Source organism: Aulostomus chinensis, chromosome 9 (assembly GCF_037954235.1).
Source record: "Aulostomus chinensis isolate RoL2024-O1b breed Wild chromosome 9, RoL_Achi_v1.0, whole genome shotgun sequence".
In the NCBI taxonomy this organism is placed as follows: Eukaryota; Metazoa; Chordata; class Actinopteri; order Syngnathiformes; family Aulostomidae; genus Aulostomus; species Aulostomus chinensis.
Window position 1 is genome coordinate 9,408,701 of NC_141328.1, and position 13,125 is coordinate 9,421,825.

Genomic DNA, 13,125 nt, shown 5'->3' on the forward strand with positions numbered 1-13,125 from the left:
ATATTATTTCAATTTAGGAATTTATTGATCTGTTCTCTGAATCATTTCAGGATCTGTTTTCTGTATTGGGAACATGGTGGTCAGCAATAGTTTCACCAGACAGGATTAATTCTTTCTATATTAAATCAAGTGCAGCCTAACCACTTATGGCAGCAAATGTCCTTAATCCATGCAAAGATCTTTCAGAAATGACCAATAAATCTATTGATAAAATTTTAGCAATTGCTTTCAGTAAAATACTATCATAAGAATTTAGATGTTGTTTTTTGAAGTAAGTGTTTAGTAAGAAAGTATAGTAGGTGATGTCGAAAGAAGTCTAGTAAAACCTTGAGCATGCCCTGCTAGAGATTTTAATTAGCGAAGCGAGGAGATATATGGGGATTGATCAATCAATTAAGAGAGAGGGTTTACTGCATTTTTGTCTCAGTGGAGTGCTACTGCCACTTTTCCTTCTGTCAGCATTGCCCACTCAACCTAACAGCCATTTTAGATTTCATGGCTGCACTTATTTCACACTGGCGCACTATGTACTGACAGTGGGCGGAGAAAACACAGGGATCAGAGGGAGAGGGTGTAAGGCAAACATGAGGCAGTTCTCAGCATAACCTTGTGCACTTCCGCTGGAAACCCCTCCACTTTCATTTGCTGTGGTTCAAAAACGCATGATGCCTGCGAGGCAGGAGAAAATGGGGGAGGGGTAGAGAGGAGAGGAGAGGAGAGGAGAGAACAAGAGGAGGAAGGAGAGTCATAGCCAGAGCATCATTTGCAATGGTAGAGGAGTGCACAGTGTAAGGGGATTGGTCGAGAGAGAGAGAGGCGTCATCACCAGTGAGGGGGAGCTCTGAGGATGCGCCGCCAAGCTGGGAGGGAATACATTCACTGGGAGTTTGCATTCAGAGCTCAGCCATTATCAGCTAGGGACAGGGACTCTTCTGCAGAAATATCCTCCACACCCAGTGCTTGATTCTCCTGCTCGCTCCGCTGAAACCATGAATTATTTACGCCGGCGTCTCTCAGATAGCACCTTCATCTCCAACCTGCCCAATGGCTACATGACAGACCTTCAGAGGCCTGACCCTGCTCAGCCTCCTCCACCTGCTTCCACCATCCCTGCCAAGTCTCCTACAGCTGGGCCCACACCTCCAGCCACTTCCCCTGCTCCAGAGAGGAAACCTCAGCCTGCTCAGACCACCGGGGCAGGGTTCTTCAGCTCCATCACCAACGTTGTAAAGCAGACAGCTGCCTCAGCAGGGCTCGTGGAGCAGACGCAAGTCACGACACCAAAGAAGTTCAAGATTCTCTTGGTCATTGATGAACCTCAACAGGAGTGGTGAGGCAAAATATTTCTGTATTCAGGCAAATATTTTAACATGAATTTATTGTTATTATTTGAGCCATCACAGCTGCTAATTTTCTCCTCATAATTCCTTTGAATTTACTTGCCAGGCAAGGGTGAAATAATCAATGAAACATCTGTATTAAATCACCCTGCTGTGGTTTGCTATGGATACATGAGTAAATATGATTTATTGATTCTCAGTAGCAAAGAAATTGCATTAGAAAATAGTAATCATCCTCTATCCTGTCTGTAATGTAATACATGCAGCATTTTTTTTTATATAATACACATCAGTTTTCATGACAACTAGCTGAATGAGATGAATTGACTACAATCATTAATGGTATTAGCTTGTTATGTAACATTTTAAAATACTTAAAAATGGATGCTCTACAGGTTGCACAGAACTGGGGAAATGCACATGATATGTCTTGTCTGAATACTGCAGTGCTTTACCCCATCAATGGGGGTTCCCTCCGCTCACGCTTAGCAGATCACATGACATGCCCTGCACAAACATAAGGTACAATTGATGAAACAAGCTGCAATCCATGTTGAAAGGAACTCCATGAATGACTTCACCATAAAAAGGTTCACATTATTAAGACAGTTACGAAGGTGCAGTAGAACAATTCAAAGGTATAATTCATGTGTCTGTGTTTCTCAACCTGCTAAGTCCTTTGTGTCATTAGTGGTATAAGCGTGGGTAAAGGCATTAGCACTGACAGCGAGCGTCGTGGGAAATCGTGCACAGGGTACTTTAAAAAGTATCTTTCTCACTCTGTGGTTAGAAATTCAAATGCTGAAATAGAGTATTACATTGATTAAGCATAAATGACAGTTTGGTTGAGTTCAAAAGAATTTTTCAAGTCACGATTTGCATTTTCCTTAGCAAGTGTATTTGGTAGAGTTCTGCAGCTGTTTACCCTAAGTGGATATCACACACCTGAATTATTGATGTATTTCTTTGGCTTCCTGCTGTGTTGTCAGTATTTATGAACATTATCACTAATGACCAAGAGACAGAGCACTGATCTGAATTTCAACTCCACGAAACCTCTCTAATGCACAAAACAATTGGACTTCTGCTTAACTGACTCTGGTCTTTCCTGTGATTAAATCAGAACTATTTCTGCATCTTTTCCTTGAAACATTAGGCAAGAATATTTTCAGTTACATCGGCCTTTATCTAAATGAAATTTGCAAATTATTTTTTAAAAATTAGATTTTATATATTCTTTGTAAAAGACAAAAATACATCACTACCATGAGGTTGAAAAATCTTCAGATTTTCTATATTGTGCACTTGTGTTTTTTTTTTTAAGTTCCTGTCACTGTAAGTCACCATATACAGTATAGATTTACACTGCACATTTCAAATATGTCAAATTTTTACGCAGAGACACAAAAACAGGGACACAGTTATGAGAGTTGGTTTTCAATGGACCTGTTTCAATGAAGATCAAAAAGATACAGCACAAACAGTGCAAACAGGATCAAATGTATAAATTCTCAGCAAGATACAGAGCCTTATTCCACTTTTTTTTTAAGTAAAACGTAGTCATTGCAGCAAAGAGTAAGTAGGATATTTATTACCCACATATGACTTTTACTATGGTTCATATAACAACCGTATTAAGAGACCTCAACAAGATTGGGGCTGTTGATTGATTAACACCGACTGAATGATTGTAACTTCAGAAACACACCAAATTATGTGAAAATTAGAATATTGTTTTGGTTGATATATTAGCCTGACAACATCCCTGTATCCTCCCTAAGTGCCCAGGACTGGCCATTTATTAGATAGGAGCTATAGATCAATGTTAATAAGATCATTCCCTCATCAGCAGGAGGGATGCCAAACTTATGCATCAGCTTGTTCCACATTTATTATGAGAGGAAAGCCAGACGCTTGTTCTGGAATAAGTATTACCATCTGATGTGTCAATGCTCTGACATTGCTCTCCAAATCTGGCCGAGGAACACAATATAATGCATCAAACACCAGCCATGCCATCAAAGAAAGGTCATGCAGATTTAGTTGGGACTGGGAATGAGATATTGTGTCACACTGATGTGACGTGAAGCAGTTACTCTGTATTTGACAAAATGGACTTTATGACAATAATTCCATTTGTAAATGTATTATATTCAATATAGTACTAGCTCATGCTGGGTTTTTTTTTAATTCTTTGAGTACACATGGGAGATCAGCTACTGTACATCATTCAAAAGGCCTCCTCTCTTAGTGCTGGATCTGGTTCTTCATGGCAGCTCAGTATAAAGTGGGGAGATGTTTGCTCCCCTGGTTTAGTTTGGTAATTTACAATCTGCCTCATTTAACTTTGTATTGTTTTGGTTTGCTTCCTGTTTTGTAGCTTGTTGATATTTATGAGTGCTGTTTGAAATGTTACGATGTGTTTCATTAATCATAGCGTAAAGAAACAAATGTCACATAAATAAAGGTTTGGAGGTGACATAGTAAGAGAAGCTCTAGTGTTTTAAACATTTTGTATTCAGCTCTTGCATTGGCAAAATGAAAAGAAAAAAAATTATGGCTGCTGGCAAGCTATGAGAAGATGAAATACCTCTTTACTTGAATACAGTTTCCCCTGAGTGGGTAATATTCCACTGTAATGCTGGCACACTTGCACTAGATGTCATTGCTGCTAGAGGACGTTCACCTGAGACTGGGTGGCTTCTCATGGTGTACATATAGTTACATACATAGAGACACAGTCATTGTTTTTACCCTGTGATTTAATGAAACTGCCAGTCATCCATTGCAGTTTGTTTTGTTCCAAGAACATTGCGCTATAAATTGCTCTTACAACAGGAGGAGCAGATGGTGCTGTCTCACTTATCAGACTGATGGCCAACATTAATTGCTCCCTCATACTCTCTATAATACAACTTAATTCTAAGTAGAGAAACTACAATTCTTTAAATCAGTTGTTCGATCTCCAGACTTTTTTTTTTTATAGGGGACTGTTTTAACTAGGATCAGGAAAGGTTTTTCCTTGTGGGAGCTTAACCAATACACACATGGGAGTGTGAATGTTAAGTAGGCTAAGTGATGACACATTAAAATTCAGCATGGGCTCCTATTTGCCAAGCTCTCCTGTGACTAATCAGAATAAAAAATATTTTCAGTGCAAGATGTACTTTAGAAGTACTTTGACACATCGGCCTCCAGCCATTAATCAAATTATAATTGCCTCCGTTGTCTTACCCTTGAAATCACAAAAGATGAACAGATTTTTTTTATTCCTCATCAAATCTTACATTTGAGTTATGAACTAATGTTTTTTCTTACACATAAATAATTCAGATTATTATTTACCATCATGCTCTTCCCCCAGCGAGCAGCCAGGGGTACCAGCCAATATGTAGAGAATACATGGCAATAAGAGAGTTTTGTTTTTGGGTAAAAGCTACATTGATGAGAGTCAGTAAACAACGGGGAAGAAGCCTTGAACTTGGGATGGCCAAAATACTGGGGAATATTAATTCACTTTGTGGAAAGATCATGTTCAGGATGCTGAAGCATGCTGTCCTTCTTTGCACAGGAGGCTTCTGTGCTCATCATGCTGGGCTGTCCCGGACTCTGCCGAGAGAGGGAGAAGCCATTGATCTGACGCATAAAGCTTTGCTCCATAAAGCTATGGACTTGATTGAAATTTTAATGACAAAAATAAATCAGTTTCATGCCCTGTAATTGTTGCCAGGGGTTGTGTTTTGGAAACACTGTCTGTCTCTACTATATATGAGCATTTATCACAGTTCAGAGTGGGCTTTTCTTTTTTCTCAGTCATAGCAGCCATGATTCATATTTCAATGCTTGTTTTCCTCCACAGCGAATAGATCCCCATGCTGTAATTAGATGGGGAATGAATTATTCATCTTTACCTCCTCACAAAATAGGCTGGGAGTGCAGCAGGGTATGTGACAGCAGGATGAAGCAAGCTAAGAGGAAGAGGAAGTTAGAACTCCAAAACATGTTGGCTGTAACATGGGTTTATACAAATCCTATGTGAATACAGGTGTTGTATGTTGCGTAACACACCTCATTACTTCTTTCCCATTAATTTACTGTTTAAGGAATTAACTTGCAGATGGAAACTCAGATTAAAACTTGTGCCATGACAATTTGAGAAAACAGCAAGCAGAAGTCAATGTTTCTGTCATCAGAGTTTATTTTGTCAGGCCTCTTCAGTAATGGAAAAAGCAGACAAAGTCAGAGTTAAATGTCAACAGTGATAATCACCATGTGGCTTCAGCAGTTTTAATCTCAGCGCGGTGTCACTGGAGAGACAGTGATCCATCTTAATCTTAAATCCCTTGGAAAAAGACTTCAGATTCAACAGTGATCCAGAACCTGCAGGTGTAATTGTCATTCAAGCCAGAAAATATAGATAAAACTATGCTCTGTTTAGGAACATGCATTTTTTTTCCCCATGAAATTACAAATTCTACAGTTTAGTGAGCATGTTACCTCACCGAATCATCCTTTAACAACCCTCGGGGTGGAACCACAATCTAACCAGGCAGTATTTTAAAATACCTAATTATTTAAGAACATCTGTAAAAATGCTGTTTAGGATTATGATGTGTTCGAAAGCAGTTGGGAGAGCAAGGAAGATAGCATTGGATGATATTAATTCTATTTTAGATTGTTGTGACAATATTGTAGTTAAAACTTGGTAGGAGTTCAAATTGAAGTATTTATTTTATTTATTTTCCTTCAGGTTATTTATTCATTGCCCACTATGTTATCAGATTTAAAAAGTTCTTTCTTTCCCTTTGTGTCTGCAGGGCTAAATTATTCCGGGGAAAGAAAGTACATGGGGATTATGACATCAGAGTGGAGCAGGTAAGTTTCATCACGACTTCTGTAAAACAAGACGGGCATGTTGAAGTCCCCCGTCCTCATGAGCCCCGGTAATCGTCTCCTCCTCAGGCTGAATTCAGTGAGATCAACGTCATGGCTCACGCCAACGGGACCTGCAATGTTAACATGCAGGTATACAGAAATGGTGCCAAGGTTGTCAGGTGAGACACACAAAAAGACAGACAAAGGGAACATTTTCCTCTAAAATCATAAACTAGTCAAATTGTACTGGTTATTAGATGATCTCGGATGCTGCACGTCTACCTACAGTTCTGATGACCTGATTTTTCCACAGTATGTCACCTCAATTGTCAGGACATTTTTTATCGGTTTGTTTTCTAGGTCATTCAAGCCAGATTTTGTCCTAATTCGTCAACACGCCTTCAGTATGACCCAGAATGAAGATTTCCGCAATCTTATTATTGGTCTGCAGTATGGAGGGGTTCCAAGCATCAACTCACTTGAGTCCATCTACAATCTGTGTGACAAGCCCTGGGCGGTAGGCACTCTGCAGCAAGGAAGACCTTAACTGTAGAGCAAAGCAGCAGGGAAACAGACATTAATGATAACATCTAGTCTGTTTGTCTGAATTGCATTTATAAACTATTGCTATATGATTTGTCTGTCTGTGTGCAGTTCGCCCAACTTATCAATACCTACAGGACACTGGGTGCTGAGAAATTCCCTCTGATTGAGCAGACTTTTTATCCAAACTACAAGGAGATGGTGAGAAACCCCACATTTGACAGCTTAAATTATTTCAGTTTGAACATTGTGACATAAAAAGCATAAATTAGAATACAATAACACAAATGATACGTTTTTCAAATTTAGGTAAGCATGCCGTCATTCCCTGTGGTTGTGAAGATTGGACATGCCCACTCTGGTATTGGAAAGGTATAAGGTTTATCACTAGTTTTTTTTTTAAATACTGTTAATTGAACCTGTTGTTTTATTATTTTATCAAGAAAATATAAATAATCATTTGTATGAATCGTACTGTTGAATTCAAAAGCCAGTGACAGCTTTCTACACCGTGTCCATTTTGTGTTCAGGTGAAGGTTGACAATCACAGTAAGTTCCAGGACATAGCCAGTGTTGTGGCTCTCACCCAGACATATACCACCACTGAACCGCTCATCGACTCCAAGTATGACATCAGAATCCAGAAGATCGGTACTGACTACAAAGCCTACATGTACGTAATGTGTATTTGTTAACTTAAATGAAAGAGATACAAATCTGGATTAGTTTTAATGTTTTATGCTTTACACACCTCAGGAGAACGTCTATATCAGGTAACTGGAAGACCAACACTGGCTCAGCAATGCTGGAACAGGTGGCCATGACTGACAGGTGACACAGCAAAAAGTATCTTTTTCAAAATGGTCACTTAGTACTCTTATATGTAGGTTCTTAGTAAACCAATATGAGTGTTTGTAGCCATTTCTGTTTTATGTGGGAATGTGCTTGTTTGAACTGGAAATCAAATTTCAAATTGAGTAGAGCTAGGGTTGTTGTTGTTTTTTTAATTAATTTTATGATGTTTCTTGAATGAGATTTTTTTTATTCACTTATAAACCATCCCAACCTAAAGCATCATGTTGCTAATCTGAGATTTTAACTGTCAGCTCCATGCATTTTTGCAAGTTCCTTGAAAATTTAAATCAGTCTACTAAATGTTGATTTTACTTAATTTACCTGGTTCAGCTCTTTAGCTTTATGTTTGAGCTCATTTGCATTTTTCCACTCAGTGCAGTTTAACAACATAAAAAAAAACTAATCTAAACTTGGAGATATACTCCCTAAAGTACTGAAACTGGTCGCTATTTTTTAATACCTGATCTTACCACCTTTGGTTAAATGTGTGAAATGTTTTGTTTAGATACAAGTTGTGGGTTGACACCTGCTCTGAGATTTTTGGGGGCCTGGATATTTGTGCTGTCAAAGCAATCCATGGGAAAGATGGCAGAGATTATATCACAGAGGTAGGAATCTCAGATCGTCAGATTTGAAAACTACATCTGAGTTTCAAATAAATTTAAAATGTCTCAACCAGTGAAGTGATGTTACCTGCTCTTTCTGAAGTATTTTATCATATCAGTGTAAATGAATGTAGCCAACAGACAAGTGTTACATCAAAATAAACTGTCTGAAAACAAACTATCCTCCATGTGCTGCAGGTGGTGGGCTCATCCATGCCTCTGGTAGGGGAGCACCAGGCGGAGGATAGGCAGCTCATCACTGACATGGTGCTAGCCAAAATGAACCAGGAAGTAGAGAAGGAGTCTAATGCTCCCCAGAGACCAACAACCATACAGCCATCACAGGTAAAGTACCTCACAGTGACAAAGATATTGTTTGATCAAATGATGATAATGTCCTGCTTATATTTAAGGAACATTACTAACTGGGTCAGAGCCATATCATACACAAATCCTCGCCAGGATGCAGATTTTCCATGTTGCAGTGATAGTGTGATGTTATACAGCTATTTATCAAGTTAGATTATGAATTATGTGAGTGTCTGTGTTTGCTTTGTGAATCAAGTTCTTCGAGCTTATTTTCCTATTTAATCGATTCGATTTTTTTGATCGATGTTTGTGTTGCATAGCTCTCGAGACTCAATGCTGATGTAGCTTTTGGCAACAAAAATAGACATTCATTTTAGTGGAAAAAATATCATTAAAGGAACATCCCATTTTGGGGGGAAATATTCCTATTTGGCATTGTCTGTGAGGCCAGACAAGAACATTGATAGCCTTCTGTCTTCTGTGCATGCATTAACTGAGCTGAGACCCACAGATACAAGCTGACTGCCAGGCTAGTGTGAGCATACCTCTTGCCCACTCAGGACCATATGAATCCATATCACCATCAGTTATCTTAGTGTGTGATTCATATAATTTAGCTATTGTTATATTTCACTACTGTTCTAAAAGTAAATCAGTGATTTATTTTTTTTACAGGGTACTGGCCAGAAGGGAGAGATTATTGCTGAAAACACTAAGAATGGCACTGGGCGCCCACCTCAAGGTTGTCTGCAGTACATTCTTGACTGTAATGGTGTTGCAGTGGGTCCAAAACCAGTCCAGGCCAACTGAGTCACCCAGCAGAAGGAGGGAAGTCTCTGAGTCAATGACATACCTTAGATGAACGCAATTGTAGACGTGAGTAGATGCTGATCGCTAGAATCAGATCTTGGTGACTGAGCCCTCAGCTTGGAACAGCTGAGTGTTGCCCTGGACTGTGTTTTTAACTCTATGCAGTGTCAAAATGTACTGTCTACTTGTTGACCTGTTGATTTGTGTGCTTGTATAGGTCACCTATGTTTCAGTAGCTGTGGTTTTTCTTTGGGGCTGTTGTTGGTGGTGTAAAGAAGCAGATTGTGCCTACACTGAATTCAGTGCTGCTCTGCGCTAGGCTACCTGTTCGACCCGTCTATCAATATCTCATTTGCCTTTTAACGCCTTTATGTTTTATATTTTGGTGTGTATCTTTAGATATTGTTCGAATGCAGTTTACAGTTCATATGTATCTCAATATGTATTCAGTCGTGGGTGTGTATGGATGTAGTGGTGATTATTTTCACACTTACACTAATAGATATTTATTTTTGTTTTGCATGACTGATACAAAGGCAGGTGCAAGTCAGTTATTAATGTCTGATGAAGTGCGATGTTTGTGTAACATCGCTGTTTCACCTAAGCTGTGTTCCCCTAAGCTGTGTTCCCCTAAGCTGTGTTCCCTGTGATTCATGCATTGTGAATGTGTCATAACAACTGCATACAGAAATACATAGGTTATATATACATAAATCTAAAATATCTATATCTAAAATTATCTACCTATATATATATGTATATATATATATATATATATGATATTCATTACTAAACATCCATTAACACAGTGATCTAACACACACATGCAACAGCGATACACATGATGTTGCATTTATTAATTTTTCATCTATAATATTCAAAGTGACAGAAGAGATTATTTAGTGGTAAATTTTAACAGATAGGCAATTAATAAATCAATCTAGATTTTGTTAAGTAGGATGTTGTGCAGCTGTCTGCATCCACAACTTCAATATATTTGTAATATTTTGAACCAAAGAATAAATTATATACTCACAGTCCCCAGTAACCTGAAGTGTACATACCAGCAAGAGTACTGTTAAATTTAGTGTGTAATTTTATCAAAGACAAGCACTCCAAGACAATACTTTGAAAGTGTAAATCCCATGCTAGTGACTTAATGCTGTATTCAGATTTGTTTTTATTTTCTTTTTGTGTTAAGTTGGGTTGAAACTGACAATGAAAACAGCGTATTGTTGATCTTCCTAGAAATGTCTGATATTAAGACTCCCCTGTGACCACACACTGGATATTGACTATCATGGTGGTGTTGCCATGACAACAATGCAAGTGATCTGAGGTTTAGTGTGGACTTGTGCCTGTGTTAACTGCCATTCAAAGATTCAACACATTTTAAGTTATCACACTCCTCCTGTGAGATGATGAAAAGTGCAATATAAACCTTTAGTTTTTCTACTATAATCTATTTATTTAGAAATCAGATCTTCCATCATATTGATTCAAATAGCTATATTCATCCTCATGTGGAAGCATTTGAAAACATTTTTACACGGATATCACTCATCTAGTGGCTTTTCCATTCTTATGTATCTATATAAAACAGCTAAACAGCGACCAAATCATCTGTATAAAGAAATCTGCACCCTTTTCCAATAACTTGTTTAATACCATGATATATTAAAAAAAAAAATCTCTTTAGCAAGCTCTTTGTGCAGTTGTTTTCCAACTTGTGAAAAGTGTATCTGTGACTGTATCCCTGTAAAAGCCATGCCTGGGGCTTTATGGATGTGTTGTACTGTTTACTAGGAAATATGCCATGACATTGATTCCCAAGGGAAGAACATGCAGAAGTGCCGGTTGTCTCTGGTAGCTGCATGGTGAGGCTTGAGCTCAGTAATCATGACTGAATATTTGATCAAGTGTAACTACGTGTTTTATTGTGATGATGTGAAACTTACATCCTCAGACCTGTCGGACTGTAACTACTAAGGGCCATGATAACTTGCGGAATATACTTTTAAACTGGTGTTGGACTATTTAAATCAAGATTAAAATAGAGTATGTTATGGAAACTTTTCCATAATGGATATTTCCCCTCTGTCACTGGCAATAAAGCTTACTTTGCAATATATGTTTCCTCTGTGTCCTCCTATCCATTGGGTGGTGAATCATAATATTTCTTCAGGCAACAATCAATCTCACCAATATCAAAGGCTTCATCAGATTAATAGGGTGGCAATAACATTGCCATGGTTCAGTGGGGCGCAAATCACATTGTCAATACAATACATTAAAAGATTACTGCACTGTGATTGTGTTTCTATGTGTGCCTTAATCTGACTGTTTTATTTTGTGATAATTATGTGTGTGTGTGTGTGTGTGTGTGTGTGTGTGTGTGCATATATGTATACACATATATAATGTGTGTGTGATTTTGTTTGTGTGTATGTGACCTGTGAAACAATACAAAGTGCTTTACAACAAAGAGGAAATAACATTACAAACATGTTAAAAGAACATTACAATCATTTCAGGGGTGAATATTTAAAAGAGAGCAAAAGCAGAATATATATCAGAGGGTGGAAAATAAAATTTTAAGTTTCTTTTTAAAGCATTATGTAAGCTGGCTTCTCTGACGTCCAGAGGTATTGTGTTCCACAGTTTTGGGGCGTGAGCGACAAAAACTGCATTCATTTTCACTGTATATGTGCTGAAATCAGGGGACCCAGTGGGTTTATTCCCACAAAGGCCTGACACAAAATTGACCCTCTATTCTCCTGCAAAGTTCTAAAGCGAAGGCCTCACCCTGCAGCACAGCCTTCCCAGTGAATCAAGATATGATTCAAAAAGAACATCTAAAATAGTACTATTTACATACCTCCATCTACCCTGAGTGCCAGGCTCTGTTTCAAACCCAGATGGAGATGCCTGCCCAGCCCTTTGGAGGAAACCCACATCAACATGCACAGTCATCTATGGATTTTGAGCATCAGCAGGATCTGCTGGTGGGCCGAGCCACTGAAGTAAAACCCCAGGCTCATCCAAAGCTAAAGTAAGAATAAAAAGCTTCAGGTATCAATGCTGTAGTAGGGTACAGTCGCTGGTGAATTTAGAATCATAGGCAATGATAATTTTCCTCATTACAAATACTTGGACCATGCACAACTTGAGGAAGTCTGGCTTTGCTGGTCTGAAAGGGAAATATATTTTCATCTTCTTTTTTTAATTGCAAGCTGGCTAAACTACACATGAGAAATTGCATTGATCATTTTCATTGAGTGATTATTCTGTCTGGCACAGTAGGTATAACTGCAAAAGAGATAATATGAAAGCTGTAAAGCGCTGAAGATGTACTCTCTTTGCTGCTATATTATTTTCTGCAGATAATATCAAAATAAATAATAATAAATAATATTGCAAAGTTAATCTGCATTCAGGGCAGCACAGGGGTACAATGGTTAGCACCGTCACCTCACAGCGAGAAGGTTCCAGGTTCATGCCCCAGTTCAGGCCCGGACCTGTCTGTATGGAGTTAGCACGTTCTCCCTGCATGGGTTCTCTCTGGAACTCTGGTGTCTTCCTACTGTCCAAAGGTGTGCATATTAGGTTAATCGGCATCTTTAAAGTGACTGTGAATGGTTGTCTGTCTATATGTGTTGGCCCTGTGATGGACTGCTGTCATGTCCAGGGTGAACCCCGCCTCTTGCCAAAGTCAGTTGGGATAGGCTCAGATAACGGATGAATCTGCATTAGCTGAGCTTTTGAGTGTCACCCTAAATAAATGATAC

The 13,125-nt window shown here is 38.6% G+C and overlaps 1 protein-coding gene across 1 annotated transcript; it reads left to right on the forward strand.

The window, feature by feature from the left end:
• Positions 1 to 792: 792 nt before the first annotated feature.
• syn2a (synapsin IIa) lies at positions 793 to 11,619 on the forward strand. Its single transcript, XM_086213609.1, has 11 exons — positions 793 to 1,330; positions 6,158 to 6,215; positions 6,303 to 6,394; positions 6,576 to 6,732; positions 6,870 to 6,959; positions 7,068 to 7,130; positions 7,289 to 7,431; positions 7,515 to 7,589; positions 8,119 to 8,221; positions 8,417 to 8,563; positions 9,203 to 11,619. The coding sequence occupies exons 1-11, from the start codon at positions 990 to 992 to the stop codon at positions 9,335 to 9,337; spliced, it is 1,404 nt and encodes a 467-aa protein (XP_086069735.1). The 5' UTR covers positions 793 to 989; the 3' UTR covers positions 9,338 to 11,619.
• Positions 11,620 to 13,125: the final 1,506 nt, after the last annotated feature.

Excerpts from the sequence above, each read along its gene's own strand:
- syn2a (XM_086213609.1), top strand. The coding sequence starts at position 990 with ATGAATTATTTACGCCGGCGTCTCTCAGATAGCACCTTCATCTCCAAC. Across the intron at positions 6,960-7,067 it reads ATCCAAACTACAAGGAGATG|GTAAGCATGCCGTCATTCCC; the intron begins GTGAGAAACCCC and ends TTTCAAATTTAG. Across the intron at positions 7,590-8,118 it reads CAGGTGGCCATGACTGACAG|ATACAAGTTGTGGGTTGACA; the intron begins GTGACACAGCAA and ends TGTTTTGTTTAG.